At 40.8% G+C, this 17794-nt stretch overlaps 1 protein-coding gene across 18 annotated transcripts in view; it reads right to left on the reverse strand.

Annotated features, from left to right (window-relative positions):
* Nucleotides 1–398: 398 nt before the first annotated feature.
* The window catches only part of LOC106606853 (calcium/calmodulin-dependent protein kinase type II subunit gamma), a 133836-nt gene continuing 116440 nt past the window's right edge, over nucleotides 399–17794 (reverse strand). For all 18 annotated transcript variants that reach the window (XM_014203345.2, XM_014203338.2, XM_014203277.2 and 15 more), the window contains 4 exons: nucleotides 14692–14767; nucleotides 10721–10815; nucleotides 4615–4862; nucleotides 399–3534 (listed from right to left, as the gene is read on the reverse strand). In XM_014203345.2, coding sequence (XP_014058820.1) covers nucleotides 4630–4862; nucleotides 10721–10815; nucleotides 14692–14767 — 404 coding nt within the window. In that variant the 3' untranslated portion in view covers nucleotides 399–3534; nucleotides 4615–4629. The remainder of the gene's footprint in view (nucleotides 3535–4614; nucleotides 4863–10720; nucleotides 10816–14691; nucleotides 14768–17794) is intronic.

Consider the following 17794-nt stretch of genomic DNA (forward strand, 5'->3'; position numbering starts at 1 on the left):
TTCTCCAGGCAAAGACCTTGACATCTCTATAGTCTACGTCATCTCTTCAAAATGTTCTTAGCTTGACTTGCTTCAATGTAAGAGTGAATGTGTCTACTTTCTCTTACAAGATCTCATCACATTGTGCTTTGTTAGAAATGTCACTGTGTTCTGTGATTTTCCTTTTTACTTCAGTTTCTGTTTGGACTACTTGTCTGTCCTTTTTCGATTCTTCTATTAGAAGTAGCATTAGGTCAAAATAACACTTGTTGAGAATAGCCTCCCATTTATCTCTAAATTCAGTAATGTACTCAACAGTAATATTCTTGTGATTTATTGACACACACAAGATGCAACGTTTAGATCCTGGAAGGATGGACTAGCACACACTCACAACAAAATGACAAACCGGACACAACTTATGTTGAAATGTTATTTTTATTCAATGTTTCTTGTTTAAATAACAAAGATATGATCTACTAACATTCAAACAAACACTTGATAGTTTTAAAGTAATGATTTTCTTTATTTTATGGTCATGCAAAAATCCAGCATCTAAATGAAAACTCAGAGTATAGTCATATGCATCCCCTCACTATATGGTTACAATGCAGTACATTTACAAATAAAGAGAAACATACCAAGCTAAGGCTTTTTTTGTACTTTTTTCTTTACGTGATACATCACTTCATTTCAATATTTGAGACAGAGCCATTTTCATTGACCTTGAAGGTGCAGGTAACATATATAGATTTCCATTTCTTAAGTAAACACAGACAGTAAAAAATATTACTAGAAAGAAGACATGCATATTTTTCCTCAAAAAACTGCATATATATTTTTGTTATTAAAGTCTGGCTTTTAATATTTATTTTTCATTATTCTTTTTTTTAAATTTTTTTGTATAGCAAGTCTCTCTCCCTATCCTGCTGCCAGTAAGGTATAGTATAATCAAAGGTTAACTGTCCTTCCCTCAGTAACTACTATTTCTCTCCTCTTCTTCCCTTTGAATTATTTTTAAGAATTAAAATAAACTGGATGGTTATACTCTTTTACATGAACATTCCCATGGCTGTGTGAACACACAATGAATGGAAGCATCAGGCCCGGTGGGGGAGAGAGGTCAATGCCCACAGCGCAAAGTCAGGGAAAACTACTCCAAAAAACATCACATAGTTCAGTACTGTATACATCACGTCATGGTGCAAAGGGGAATAGTCTCATGGCAGATATGTCACAACACCCAGCAGCACAAGCAATAGGGTGGGCGGGGCCACGTGTGACTCGTAATAAAAACAGAGCACAAGTTTTGTTTTAACATGTTTCCTTCAACACGTTTTGATATCATTTTTGATATCATCGGTAGGTTGTTTTTTCAGCTTTTTGGTACCCAGCCTTTGACAGGTTGAATGGAACACGAGTACTATGGAGCTGCTTAGCACAGAAGTGAAGGGGTAAACGGCAAGCTTCACCCCACTGGCGGTACGAAGTCACACACAAGTTTCTACAACACGGTGAAAAACAGTGTTCCAATGTTTTACCATCAACACAAAGATATGTTTTTTAAAGTGAGACTGTTTCGAGTGTGTTTATTTTGTGTGTCTGTCCATATATATTCAAATATAATTTGCATTGGGAGTACACCGTAAGTGTTGATTCCATGTGTATTGTGGCATTATCTGCATGTGTGTGGGGGGGTTGGACAGGGTGTGATTTGCTAGCAGCCTGAGCCCCATCCCTCACCTCAACTGACTCCCCATATTTCAGCTCCAATCTCAAAAGAAAACTCAGATCACTCATAATAATACCACCAGTAAGAACACTAACATCTAGAACAGTTACAATGGAAACCGTGACAAAGGGACCAATCCATTGATTGCTTTCACCGTGGCTCCCAAGCACCCAGCCTCCACCGTCCCATCTTATGTAATGATCACCCAGCCAGATCACCCAGCCTCCACCGTCCCATCCAATCTTATGCCCAGCCAGAGGTCTGACATGCCACGGGTCAACTCAGCACCCCACTTTACTGCATTCTCATTTTCACATGCTTTTAAAGAGAGGTACGGCAAGCAAAGAAAGATGATATACGTTAGAGAACAGGACGGGGACCAAAACAAGAGACAGGCAAAGGGTGACATCGTCACACTGAGTGGCACTAAAAGCTAAACAGCTGATTAGTAGGGTCGCTCGCTATAGAAACACAGGTAGAGACCCCAGGAGTGGGCGAGCTTAACCTGAAGTTGCAGAAACGTTCACCTGGGGAGTGAACAGAACAGCATTGAGTCTCAAATTTATGTGCAAAACAGTACAGGCCATTTTAGACAACCCCCCCAAATTGATCAAACATGCTAAAATCATAGTAGGAAACGATACAAGGGAGAGGTATCCGAGCTTTCAGAGTTTGTGGGTTGGGGCCTCTTGTCAGAATAGTATCAGTTGGCTTGACTGACTGTGTCATGTGCCCTCTAGAGGCCAAAAGGAAGATGGCAAACTCAGCACTGAAAACCGATGGTAGTGTTCTGCAACTTCAGATTGTGCTGGTCAGGAGATTGTGGCTGAAGCTGGAGGAGCAGGCTGGTTTATAGACCCAAAGGGCACAGCACAGGGGCCTGGAGTTTGGGCCTTGTGTGAGAGTGTGTGTATGTACACGGGATCTCAAACTGCAAAAGAGCCTGAATAGGGACAGGAGAACATTCACTCTCACACATACTCACACACACATCCATTCTCCAAACTCTGAAAGTAAAGAGTCTTTTCCCTTTCTCCTTATAAATATCGATGTATACATTACTATATTAAATAAAGTCCCCATTTAAAAATGATCCTCTTCAAACACAAAATACCTTCAAATAAAGCATCATTCAGGGGATAAAAATGAAGAGTTCCACAATAACACATATGAATACTAAAACACTGTCCCTTCTGAAACCCACCTAACCCATAAAAACATACATCTACATTAAGACAATGTATTTAAATGCCTAAAGAGGCCTAAAGTCTACACTTTGGTGTTCTTAATTCTAATACTAAGTATCATCATTTAGTTTTTTTCTTACATTTTCCCTCCTAGCATTTGTTTGCATCCAAAAAAAGAAAGAAAACAACTAGATTCATTGTGAAACAAAACCAAAAAACAACCACCACTAATATTAGGGTGTGTGCTCCTTTTTTATATAGACAATTCATATTTAATCATTGTTGTTGATTAAATGTGACATTTTTTGTACATATGTTAATACTTTAAACACCTTTCCAAACAAAGGGCAAAAAATATGGATCCATGGAAAAAGAACAAGACCACGCCCCCCTGTGGGCGTCAGAACATGCACTGTCCTGAGGGGAGGGTCTCGGCCCCAGCCGGGCCCCCAACATCTAGCTAGGGTTGGACTGGATTGGTTATGGTGGTGTTGTCGGTTGGCTTTTAAATATAATTGATTTTATTTTTTTCCCCCAAGGATTGTAAACTTCAAGCGGTCTCTTCCGGCCGGGCTCCAGGCGCCAATCCAACCAATGAGAGGAAATGTTCCAATCGGCTTCAGAATTCAGGCAAAGCTGAGGAAAAGAGAGAGAGAGAGAGAGAGAGTGGTGGGGAATGCACAGGGCAGCCTCTCCAAACTACTCCTGAGTTTACAACACTATAATAGGTTTATATACAGCAGTGGAGGCTCCTCAGAGGAGGAAGGGGAGATCCATCCTACTCACAAAATTTCCTTTTTTTTATATATTGAAACATAAAAAAAGTTATCCTTTTTAGATAAATGTCACCAAATCACTGTTTTGCAATGGTCTACAGTAGCATCAACAGCCCTCTCTACGGTAGCACTATGGTGTAGCCGAAGGACAGCTATTTTCCTTCCTTTTCTGGCTACATTGACTTCAGTACAAAACCTAGGAGGCTCATTGTTCTCACCCCTTTCCATAGACTTACACAGTAATTATGACGATTTTCGGAGGTCGTCCTCCAACCTATCAGAGCTCTTGCAGTATGAACAGACATATTATCCATCCAATCAAAGGATCATAAAATGAATCTAGTACTGAAAGCATAAGCTACAGCTAGCTAGTACTGCAGTGCATAAAGGGCAGTGAGTAGTAGACTCAAAGAGAAAGACAATAGTTGAACAGTTTTGACCAAATTAATTTCTTCAAAAACTAAGGAGAGCAACAAAGATAGAGAGACCTAGCTATATTTCATTGTATTTATTTTTATAGCTGATGCAGCTAATTTAGCCTACTCAACAACCTGACTCAAACAGAGAGGAATGCTATTTATGTTAGCTAGCTGGCTAAGGCTATCCAAATATGCAATTCTTCCAAGTCAAGGTAAGCTTTCGGTTTTATTAATTTATTGCCACCGGGACCCGCCTGTGTAACTGCTAAACTGCTAGCTGTACCCTGTACTGCGTGATTGTACACATGGATTTGATTGTGGGTTTACTAACGCGTTAGTTCTTGTTTGTTGACTATAACGTTAATAAGATGTACGCTGTGTACCATTATGAAGGTTTGGCTTGAGGAGTTTCTTTTACATAAACAAAAAGATACATGTATGTATCAGCACTTCAGTACATGAGTGTGAGGGAGGGCACACATGTAGACAGAACCTAGAATAAAGCTCTCTGCAGTCAGTACCTGTGTGGTAAAGGTTCACTGGAGAGGTGCGGCAGGCGCTCCTGAACAGTGAAAATGCACATTGAGCCACTTGGCGTCGCGGCGGTGCCACACGCGAGTCTCCTCTGACTGGCAGGAGCGCGGTCGTCCCTGGCTGTCGATGTACTGCGTCAGGCGGATGTAGGCGATGCAGGCCGCGTCTTCCCCGATCAGGTGCACATGGGGATTCAGGATGGTGGTGTGGACCGGCTTACTGTTCTTGCTCAACACTACATAGGAGACACGGACACACTCAGTCATCTACTTACATGTGTTGGCTTCATGCACTTCTTCCTTGATTAGATTCCAACAGAGAAAGATGGTTACCAGGCCTTTAGCGTAAAATAGTGTGCTCAGTGACTTACCTGGTATATGTTTTTTTTCTTCAAAAAATACAACAATTAACATCATAGGGTCGCGCCACGAATAGTGTCTTATGTCTTTCAGACATTGTGCATACATTTTGATAAAACACATTTTACAGTTGGATCACATACATCTATGCTCTAACTACACTAAACCATGTTAAAAATTGCAATAGCAGTGTGTATTTATACATTTTCTTTTGGTATGTCTCACATCATCGTGGGGCGGCAGGTAGCCTAGTGGTTAGAGCATTGGACTAGTAACCGAAAGGTTGCAAGATCGAATCCCCCAGCTGACAAGGTAAACATCTGTCGTTCTACCCCTGAACAAGGCAGTTAACCCACTGTTCCTAGGCCGTCATTGAAAATAAGAGTTTGTTTTTAACTGACTTGCCTAGTTAAATAAAGGTCCAACTTCTAGGATGATTTTTAACCCACTTTACCCATTGTAAAGCCCTAGTTATTCATTGGTGATTAATTGACAATAGTCAGGTTTCAGGTCAACCCCGTAACATGAACAGAACTCTTGGTTTAATATGGTGAAACAATCCCTTTTTAAATGATACAAAAAATATCGTAGTGTAAAAGCAGGCGAGATGTTTTTTTTCTGGTGTTTTGTTGTGGAAAACTGAGCATTTCAAGCATACCAAGTCAACCCTGTTACCCATAGAGAGAGAGGCTAGAAATATTTCAACAAGTTCAAATCTTTTGTTTAGCTTACATTCAATTGCCCCTCCCTGTTGCACGCAAGCAGCTTCCTTTCCCCATGTCACACGGAGAGTACAGCCTGATTTAAGATAGTCAACCCTCCCACTGGGCACACCACGAAATGTCAAAGTGGACAATTGGGTAATATTTGGTTGAGGCGTTCATCAATGAGATAACAACCTATATTCACCCACTCAAAAATACAGCCAAAAGTTGGTTGAATTCTCAGTGTTTCATCACTATACTTTCAACCATCTAAAAGCACAACAAAGTTTAAATGGGAATACAATGTCAGATATTTAGTTTCTTTATTCAACACCTTAATGTGCTATCACTGTGCTTCATCTAATAGCACAATCAAATGACCTGGATTGCAGTTGAGATTAAATAAAAAATAGTGGCGCAAGTGATCAATGTCATTTGAGATTCTGCACAGATTATTAACCTGTTAGGGCTAGGGGGCAGTATTGACACGGCTGGATAAAAAACATACCCGATTTAATCTGGTTACCACACCTACCCAGTAACTAGAATATGCATATACTTATTACATATGGATAGAAAACACCCGAAATTTTCTAAAACTGTTTGAATGGTGTCTGTGAGTATAACAGAACTCATTTGGCAGGCAGAACCCTGAGACATTTTCTGACAGGAAGTGGATACCTGATGTGTTGTATTACCTTTAAACCTATCCCATTGAAAAACACAGGGGCTGAGGAATATTTTGGCACTTCCTATTGCTTCCACTAGATGTCACCAGCCTTTACAAAGTGTTTTGTGGCTTCTGGAGGGAGATCTGACCGAACAAGAGCCATGGAACGATGATGGCCCATTAGACACCTGGCGCGCGAGTTCATGTTGGGTACCCTCGTTCCAATACGTTATAAAAGAGTATGCATTCGTCCACCTTGAATATTATTCATGTTCTGGTTAAAAAAGGCCTTAATGATTTATGCTATACAACGTTTGACATGTTTGAACGAACGTAAATATATTTTTTCCCCTCGTTCATGACGAGAAGTCCGGCTGGCTTAGATCATGTGCTAACAAGACGGAGATTTTTGGACATAAATGATGAGCTTTTTTGAACAAAACTACATTCGTTATGGACCTGTGATACCTGGAAGTGACATCTGATGAAGAGAATCAAAGCTAATGGATTATTTACATAGTATTTTCGATTTTAGATCTCCCCAACATGACGTCTAGTCTGTATCGCAACGCGTATTTTTCTGGGCGCAGTGCTCAGATTATTGCAAAGTGTGATTTCCCAGTAAGGTTATTTTTAAATCTGGCAAGTTGATTGCGTTCAAGAGATGTAAACCTATAATTCTTTAAATGACAATATAATATTTTACCAATGTTTTCTAATTTTAATTATTTAATTTGTGACGCTGACTTGACTGCCGGTTATTGGAGGGAAACGATTTCCTCAACATCAATGCCATAGTAAAACGCTGTTTTTGGATATAAATATGAACTTGATAGAACTAAAAATGCATGCATTGTCTAACATAATGTCCTAGGAGTGTCATCTGATGGAGATTGTAAAAGGTTAGTGCATCATTTTAGCTGGTTTTATGGTTTTGGTGACCCTGTCTTTGAATTGACAAAACATTACACACAACTCTTGTAAATGTACTGTCCTAACATACTCTAAATTTATGCTTTCGCCGTAAAACCTTTTTGAAATCGTAAAACGTGGTTAGATTAAGGAGATGTTTATCTTTCAAAGGGTGTAAAATAGTTGTATGTTTGAAAAATTTGAATTTTGACATTTATTTGGATTCAAATTTGCCGCTCTTGAAATGCACCTGCTGTTGATGGAGTGCACCACGGGTGGCACGCTAGCGTCCCACCTAGCCCATAGAGGTTAAAGAAATTGTGAAGATCTCCACAGACCTGCAGCCTTTGCATGCTATCTTGAACATGCACGCTTTCTATTGTTACATAGGAAGACATTTATAGAGACAGTAATCTCAAAATGTGGCCCTGGATGTGTTACTCATTTTAAAGGGTAGGAAGCATGAGTTCTTACTCACCAATGTAACAACACAGTGTGGTCAAAGACTTAGTAACTTAGTTGTAGTCACGATCTGGTTACCTATAAGTACAAACATAGTTATGTTTTGGGGTTATTACATATTTATTTACTTATAACCCAGATAACTTCTAAACTACCCACAATGCACTATTTCTCAACGTCATATGGAGGATCTAATCTGGGCTACCGAGTTCGTATGCTAGCTCGGTACCTAGCTCAAGCTGAGCTATTTTTTTATGTTTTACCATCGGACACCCTAACCATCAATCTGTAAATCTGCTCTCTCTTTGCTTTTAATCGTAGGTTATGTTTTAGTTGTGTTGTGTTAGTTATGTTCTAGCTAGCTGGTCTCCAGTGGTTGGGCTCTAGCTTGCCAACCATAACTGTGGTGGTTAGCTAGGCTGTCACGGCTAATAGCTAGTTGGCTAAATAGCTAACGTTAGCTGGCTGGCTATCTTGCTGGCTAAAATAACTGCATTTAGCTAACATTCTTTGACAACTGGTTAGATGGCATTGGTTTACTTTAATGTAGCTGTAAGCTAGTTGTTGATAGCAACTCGCTGATTTATTCAGTGCTAACTTAAAGTTAGCAGGCTGGTAGGGCTAACGTTAGCAGAGTAGTTGGTTGGCAACCTTGCAAGTTGATTTGTAACAATACATTCATAAATTATTTGCTTGTAAGTTAGCGGAAAATTCAATTGAAACCAGTAGTCATGAGTGCAAACGATCTATACATTTGAAGTTATTTCCTTTGGAGTGTACATTATATGGAATACGCTGGCTTGCCGGGTCCTCCATATTACATCACACCCCGGAAAAACATTTTCAGACATGACTTCGGAATTCTGATCGGTTTTATGTAACAACTCAAAAAATAGAAGAGTGAGGTGTAACTTGGCATTGGGACTTTTTATGCGTATACTAACACGGAACCCAAACCGCGCGTGTGCTATCGTGCATAAATGTATTTTGTTCCCCTACACCAAACGCAATCACGACACGCAGGTTAAAATATCAAAACAAACTCCGAACCAATGACATTAATTTGGGGACAGGTCGAAAAGCATTAAACACTTATGGCAATTTAGCTAGTTAGCTTGCACTTGCTAGCTAATTTGTCCTATTTAGCTAGCTTGCTGTTGCTAGCTAATTTGTCCTGGGATATGAACATTGAGTTGTTATTTTACCTGAAATGAACAAGGTCCTCTACTCCGACAATTAATCTACACATAAAACGGCCAACTGAATGATTTCTAGTCATCTCTCCTCCTTCCAGGCTTTTTCATCTTTGAATTTATATGGTGATTGGCATCTTCACTTTCATAGTATTACCACGACAACCGGCAAAACAGTTCGTCTTTCAATCACCCACGTGGGTATAACCAATGAGGAGATGACACGTGGGTACCTGCTTCTATAAACCAATGAGGAGATGGGAGAGGCAGGACTTTCAGCGCGATCTGCGTCAGAAATAGAAAGGAGTTCTATTTTAGCCCTTGGCAACGCAGACGCTCGTTGGTGCACGCGAGCAGTGTGGGTGCAATATTTGAATAACATGGATTTCAAAATGTATTTTGCGACACTCGCGCATGTGACGTGTCCGGTCTGGTCAGCATGTAATGCAAATCCATATGTTACATGTGGTTATGTTTATGCTACCTACCCTTTAAGGTTGAATAACTACTGTTACAATAGTTTGTAAGATTGTCTTAACTTTACAAAGCAACCAAATATCAACATTTAAAGGATATTTGGATTGTTCCATCTGAGCCACTGGCATAATCCTATTCTTTAACTTTTATTTTTGGTTGAGTTGGAGACATGAATCCAACATATAATCTATTAACTGGTCGACAAGTTACTGTATTGCGACTGTTATATTGAATTGTGCTTGGTTGTCAACGCAACAAAATATCCACATTTGAAGGAGATTATCTTCTCCTTGGATAGTGTGATCTGTGCCACTGACTTAGTTGGGCTTTAATTTCAGTGTGTCTACAAATGAATAATTGATACTGTATGTTGGATTCACGTCTCCATCCCAACCAAGTTAAATAAATACGACTAAATCAAATCAGATCAAACTTTAAACTCACTTTAAATAAAATGTGATTTGATTTAGTCCTATTCGATTTTTGGTTGAAATAGCGACGTGAATCCAACATATTATGAACTTGTTGCTCTGTTAAACATACCCTTTTGGAATGATTTCGATAGTAACAGTAAATCTATTTAGTTTTTTAAGTGGAGACCTCTCAACAGTCGTTCTCACGATAGCACATTGGCAGGGCTGGGCTTGGTTAAAACGCTGGACAGGAGAACAAAGAGACAGCTGTAGATCACATGTCTCAAACTCATTCCACGGAGGGCAGCGTGTCTGCGGGTTTTCACTCCTCACTTATACTTGATTGATGAATTAAGGTCACTAATCCGTAAAGAACTCCCCTCACCTGGTTGTCTAGGTCTTCATTGGAACCAAAAACCCGCAGACACTAGGCCCTCAATGGAATGAGTTTGATACCCCTGCTGTAGATACATCAATTCTCCAGTAGGAGGTGCTGCCCAGCCTATAGTTTTTTTTCTGATAGTGGAGATAAGGTTGAAGAAGTTGAAAATTGGTCACCATGATGACATAAACCTGTGGTTGAAATTTCACCCTCAAAACAACAGTTGCTGACTATTTGCAAATCCACTGTATTTTACACATAGATTCCACGTCACAATATGTTGCCAATTTACGTTGAAGCAACATTGATTCAACACATTTTTGTCCAGTGGGCTATTCATTTAATGTTCACTTTTATAGTAAGAGATGGGAATATGTGTTTGTTATGAAGTTGAACATGTGCTCTTTATGACAGAATGTTAAAATGAAAAAGTTTATTTTTACCAAAGGACACTACCCAAAAGCCACTATTCGTGGAATGACACTACAATGTTTATTTCCCTGTTGATAAGAGATGCTTACAGTTCTCAAAGTAGAATTTGTGGAAGTCCATGCCCTCCACCAGGTTTCCCAAAGCTTCGGGTTCAAACGAGGTTAGCCCGGGGTCACAGATTCTCCTGGAAGGGAAATCAGACATACAGTTAAACATATAATTAAATAGTACACATATTTATCTTCTGTGTGGTTAATGGTGTGTGTATATAGATTGTGTATAGGCTTGTCTACCATGTGAATCTTCTGTTTGTGTCAGACTGGGTTCAAGTGACTTCTGTTTTTTTATTTTTTCTGAATTTATTTGTCTGTTAATAGTATGTATGTATGTATGTATGTATGTATGTATGTATGTATGTATGTATGTATGTATGTATGTATGTATGTATGTATGTATGTATGTATGTATGTATGTATGTGTACAGTTGAAGTCGGAAGTTTACATACAACTAAGCCAAATACATTTCAACTCAGTTTTTCACAATTCCTGACATTTAATCCTAGTAAAGATTCCCTGTCTTAGGTCAGTTAGGATCAACACTTTATTTTAGGAATGTGAAATGTCAGAATAAAAGTAGAGAGAATTATTTATTTCAGCTTTTATGTCTTTCATCACATTCCCAGTGGGTCAGAAGTTTACATACACTCAATTAGTATTTGGTAGCATTGCCTTTAAATTGTTTAACTTGGGTCAGACATTTCGGGTAGCATCCCACAAGCTTCCCACAACAAGATGGGTGAATTTTGGCCCATTCCTCCTGACAGAGCTGGTGTAACTGAGTCAGGTTTGTAGGCCTCCTTGCTCGCACACACTTTTTCAGTTCTGCCCACAAATGTTCTATAGGATCGACGTCAGGGCTTTGTGATGGCCACTCCAATAACTTGACTTTGTTGTCCTTAAGCCATTTTGCCACAACTTTGGAAGTATGCTTGGGGTCATTGTCCATTTGGAATACCCATTTGCGACCAAGCTTTAACTTCCTAACTGATGTCTTGAGATGTTGCTTCAATATATTCATATAATTTTCCTTCCTCATGAAGCCATCTATTTCGTGAAGTGCACCAGTCCCTCCTGCAGCAAAGCACCCCCACAACATGATGCTACCACCCCCGTGCTTCACGGTTGGGATGGTGTTCTTCGGCTTGCAAGCCTCCCCCTTTTTCTGCCAAACATAACGATGGTCATTATGGCCAAACAGTTCTATTTTTGTTTCATCAGACCAGAGGACATTTCTCCAAAAAGTACGATCTTTGTCCCCATGTGCAGTTGCAAACCGTAGTCTGGCTTTTTTATGGCGGTTTTGGAGCAGTGGCTTCTTCCTTGCTGAGCGGCCTTTCAGGTTATGTCGATATAAGACTCGTTTTACTGTGGATATATATACTTTTGTACCTGTTTCCTCCAGCATCTTCACAAGGTCCTTTGCTGTTGTTCTGGGATTGATTAGCACTTTTCGCACCAAAGTACGTTAATCTCTAAGAGACAGAACGCATCTCCTTCCTGAGCGGTATGACGGCTGTGTGGTCCCATGGTGTTTATACTTGTGTACTATTATTTGTACAGATGAACGTGGTACCTTCAGGCGTTTGGAAATTGCTTCCAAGGATGAACCAGACTTGTGGAGGTCTACAATTGTTTTTCTGAGGTCTTGGCTGATTTCTTTTGATTTTCCCATGATGTCAAGCAAAGAGGCACTGAGTTTGAAGGTAGGCCTTGAAATACATCCACAGGTACACCTTCAATTGACTCAAATGATGTCAATTAGCCTATCAGAAGCTTCTAAAGCCATGACATAATTTTCTGGAGTTTTCCAAGCTGTTTAAAGGCACAGTCAACTTAGAGTATGTGAACTTCTTACCCACTGGAATTGTGATACAGTGAATTATAATTGAAATAATCTGTCTGTAAACAATTGTTGGAAAAATGACTTGTGTCATGCACAAAGTAGATGTCCTAACCGACTTGCCAAAACTACAGTTTGTTAACAAGAAATTTGTGGAGTGGTTGAAAAAATAGTTTTAATGACTCCAACCTAAGTGTATGTAAACTTCTGACTTCAACTGTATATATGCAGTGTGTATGTATGTATATATGTATGTATATTATTGTACTGCTCTAGGAATGTAATAATTGTTTGGATAACCTTATTGACTATTATGTATTGATGTATTGTATTTTTTTCACTCTATATGATGCGCAATGCAGAGAACACTGGAAGAAGAATGATCATTTCGTTACCATAGTGAATTATTGTAATGTTTGTTAATGTGTCAATTAATCCCATAAGGGATGGGTTGCCAATTGGCGATTTGACACGAAAACGAAATTTTCATTCATACAGTGCCTTTACAAAGTATTGACACACCTTGGTTTTTCCACATTTTGTTGTTACATTTTGACGTGTTACAGATTTTGTGTCACTGGCCTACACACATAATGTCAATGTGGAATTATGTTTTTTGAAATGTTTACAAATTAATAAAAACTAAAAAGCTTGAGTCAATAAGTATTCAACCCCTTTGTTAAGGCAAGCGGGAATAGGTTTGTGTAAAAAATGTGCTTTACAAATCACATAATACGTTGCATGTGTGCAATAATAGTGATTTTTGAATGACTACCTCATCTCTGCACCCTACACATACAATTATCTGTAAGGTCCCACAGTTGAGCAGTGAATTTCAAACACTGATTAAATCGCAAAGAACAGGGAGGTTTTCCAATGCCTCGCAAAGTAGGGCACCTATTGGTAGATGGGTTAAAAATTACAAATAAAGCAGACATTGAATATAAACATGGTAATTACATTTTGGATGGTGTATCAATATACCCAGTCACTACAAAAATACAGGCATCCATCCTAACTCAGTTGCCAGAGAGGAAGGAAAGCGCTCAGGGATTTTATCATGATGCCAATGGTGACTAAAACAGTTACAGTGTTTAATGGCTGTGATAGGAGATATTGAGGATGGATAAACAATATTGTACTTACTCCACAATACTAACCTAACTGACAGAGTGAAAAGAAGGAAGCCTGTACAGAATAAAACATTCCAAAACATACATCCTATTTGCAATAAGGCACTAAAGTAAAACTGCAAAAAATGTGGCAAAGAAATTAACTTAATGTCCTGAATACAAAGTGTTATGTTTGGGGAAAATTCAACACAACACATCAATGAGTACCACTCGTCAATATTTTCAATAAGGGTGGTGGCTGCATTATGTTATGTGTATGCTTGACATGGGCAATGACTGGGGAGTTTTTTGGGATAAAAAATAAATGGAATAGATCTAAGCACAGGCAAAATCCTAGAGGAAAACCTGGTTCAGTCTGCTTTCCACCAGACACTGGGAGATGAATTCACCTTTCAGCAGGACAATAACCTAAAACACTAGGCAAATATACACTGGAGTTGCTTACCCAGACAACATTGAATGTTCCTGAGTGGCCGAGTTACAGTTTTGACTTAAACCGGCTTGAAAATCTATGGCAAGACTTGAAAATGTTTGTCTAGCAATGATCAACAACCAACTTGACAGAGCTTGAAGAATTTTAAAAAGAATCATGTGCAAATATTGTACAATCCAGGTGTGCAAAGCTCTTACCCAGAAAGACTCACAGCCATAATCGCTGCCAAAGGTGATTCTAACGTATTGATTGACTCAGGGGTGTGAATACTTACGTAATGTAATTAACATTTTTAATACATTTGCTGTGTTTAAAACCATTTTTTCACTGTCATCATGGTTGAAAAGTGTGTTAATGGCTGAGAGAAAAAATATCTATTAAATCCATTCTGAATTCAGGCTGTAACACAACAACATGTGGAATAAGTCAAGGGGTATGAATAATTTCTGAAGGCACCGTATCATCAGCACCTCCCACCCTCTCACATTCCACATACTACTCCAGTCATTTAGAGGGAAATCAGCAGGGCTAGGGGTTATTCATCTGTCAAAACTAGGAGCTAATTAAATGTATGCACACAATCTATAAACTCACGTGTAAGCCTCAAAGTCTCCGTTGTTGATGGCCTCAATCAGCTGCTCGGTAATCTTGATGATCTCTTGTTTGCGAGCTGAAATCCAGAGAACGACAGAGAGAAAGAAGAACGGCAGGAGAGAAAGAGACGGCCAGATGCGATTAGAAACCCTCGGAGTGCTCCGGTCACAAATACCAGCATGCAGACCCCCTCCCTCGCCATGCTTCCTTTAGTGGCCCTTTCCTGTATGGTACTGAGTGCAGAGATATTGCACTCTCAATGTCGTCGATGCCTATTGTTATTTGGTTGTACAAGAACACAGTTTACAGCAGCACTACTGGGGACTTTAGGGGACCACCAATCCCATGAAAACTACCTTAACAGGCCCCAACTTAGCTGCAGTCCAGCTCTCTTTCCCTTCCAATAGTCCGCCCTACCCAAAGCACCTGGCAACGTTTGAGTTGTTGAACAGTTTCAGTTCCCTAAACCTCAAGTGCGTATCCTCAATCCTCAACCACACAGACAAGTGACACACACAACCCAACTGGGCTGACTGAAATGTCATCTGGGAGCGTGACACACATGAGAAGTGGCAGACACACAGATGGCCCACTACGCCAGACAACCTGCCAGTGAAGCCGAGAAATCCCACGCGGCACACGTCAGCACACAACACAGCTTATATATACAAACTGCGAGCTCACCTCCATTTGTTCAGTTCATATTCCCACAGGAATGATAAACTGGCAAAAAGCAGCTCATGCATGGCTTTATTGGTATTGTACCGTAGCCTATATGCTACTCCCACATAAACATAGCTGAGCCAGCTGACTAACTGTGAGGCAGGGTTAGCAATGAAAGCCAGTGCGTGTCACTAACTCTTCTGTGTGGTGTAGCTGCCTCAGGGCTGTCTAACTTACTCAGCTGCGTGTCGCTGCCCCCTGGGGCCATGGAGGGTAGCGCAGGCAGAGCTTGGTCTTAGTTAAGACAGGAGCTATGACCTACACAGTTCTAATTAGCAAAATGTGTGCTTGGCATTGTCATGCAGTGGGGCGGCTGGAAGACAACAGGACAACAGCAACAAAATGGCAACCATGTAAGCAAGCGAACAAATCAGAAACCCCAAAAAAACATCAAACACAACTGATAGGACCACAAGACCCGTTTTCCCAAACTGGAACACTGTGCCACTCAAACGGCAGTTGTTACATAGTGTGTATAACTTCACAGTATAACTTCACAATGCTCTGAAAGGCGCACAATGCCCACAAGCAACAGAGTTATATAAAGGGCATGCTACATAGAAGCCAAACTTAGAAGAACATACACACTAATAACAACTTAGATATACCAATGGACATAGCGTCACACAGACGGACAGAGGGGACACCAGTGAACACAGCACCACAGCAGGAGATGGTGAAGACACTGTGGCCTTACAGCCAGCAGGGGGTAGCAGTCAAGCACTAAACCCAGTTACAGGCCACCACAGAGGATACCGCCTGAATGGGGAAGTAAAAGAGTACAGACAGACAGAGACACCTCCAGGACAGGGGGTTGCTGTTTAGTGAGCAGGGGACTGGAGCGGACCAGAGACTGGGGGTGAATCTCAACTGATCTCAAAAGTCTTCAATGGCTTTCTCTCTTCAGCTCATCTACTTCGTCAGATTCAGCACCGATTTGACAAGATAGGATAGGTGAAAGCAAGTTGGCAGAGACCTGATGATGGATTTGCTGCTGTCAGCTGTCCAGTCCCATCAAATAGTGCAAGTGAGCGAAAGGAGAGAAAGCCTGTTTGGACTATTGAGTATATTTGTATAGCCTAGCTTGCTGTCTGTCTACGGTCTGCTCAGCTGTCAGGCTGGGTGTCTGTGTTAGGGCCATGGGGAGGGATAAATACATTAAAAGGGCAGTGAGACTCAGGTCAGCACAATTTATTCTCTTCGTGGACGGGAAGAGAAAGAGAGGAAGATGTAATATAGGGAGAGGAATGGAGAGGGAGGCAGAAGCTACATTTACGACACTGGGTCCCAAGTCAAGTTTTGCACTTCAATGAGTAGGGAAAGCCAACAGTGAACACATGTCTGTGAAAAACAGAGTGTCTATACACAGCACGTGAGTACAGCATGGTAACGTTATTGTCATAGATGCACTACATGACCAAAAGTATGTGGACACCTGCTCGTCGAACATCTCATTCCGAAATCATGGGCATTAACCCCCAATTTGCTGCTGTAACTCTCTGCACTCTTCTGGGAAGGCTTTCCACTAGACGTTGGAACATTGCTGTGGAGACTTGCTTCCATTCAGCCAAGAGCATTAGTGAGGTGGGGCACTGATGTTGGGCGATTAGGCCTGGCTCGCAGCCGGCGTTCCAATTCATCCCAAAGGTGTTCGATGGGGTTGAGGTCAGGGCTCTGTGCAGGCCAGTCAAGTTCTTCCACACCGATCTCGACAAACCATTTCAGTATGGACCTCGCTTTGTGCACGGGGCAATGTCATGCTGAAACAGGAAAGTGCCTTCCCCAAACTGTTGCCACAAAGTTGGAAGCACAGAATCGTCTAGAATGTCATTGTATGCTGTAGTGTTGTTTCCCTTCACTGGAACTAAGGGGCCAAGACCAAACCATGAAAAACAGCCCCAGACCATTATTCCTCCTCCACCAAACTTTAAGTTGCCAGTATGCATTGGGGCAGGTAGCATTCTCCTGGCATCCACCAAACCCAGATTCGCCCAATGGCGGCGAGCATTACACCACTCCAGCTGACGCTTGGCATTGCTCATGTTGATCTTAGGATTGTGCGTGGCTGCTCAGCCATGGAAACCCATTTCATAAAGCTCCTGACGACCAGTTATTGTGCTGACGTTGCTTCCAGAGGCAGTTTTGAACTCGGTAGTAAGTGCTGCAACCGAGGACAGATGATTTTTATGCTCTACGTGCTTCAGCAGTCGGTGGTCCCATTCTGTGAGCTTGTTCAGCCTACCACGTCACGGCTGACGTTTGCTCCTAGACATTTTCACTTCACAATAACAGCATTTACAGTTGACCCAGGGCAGCTCTAGCAGAACAGAAATTTCACAAACTGACTTGTTGGAGAGGTGGCATCCTACACCTGTCAGCA

Source organism: Salmo salar, chromosome ssa01 (assembly GCF_905237065.1).
Source record: "Salmo salar chromosome ssa01, Ssal_v3.1, whole genome shotgun sequence".
Lineage (NCBI taxonomy): Eukaryota > Metazoa > Chordata > Actinopteri > Salmoniformes > Salmonidae > Salmo > Salmo salar.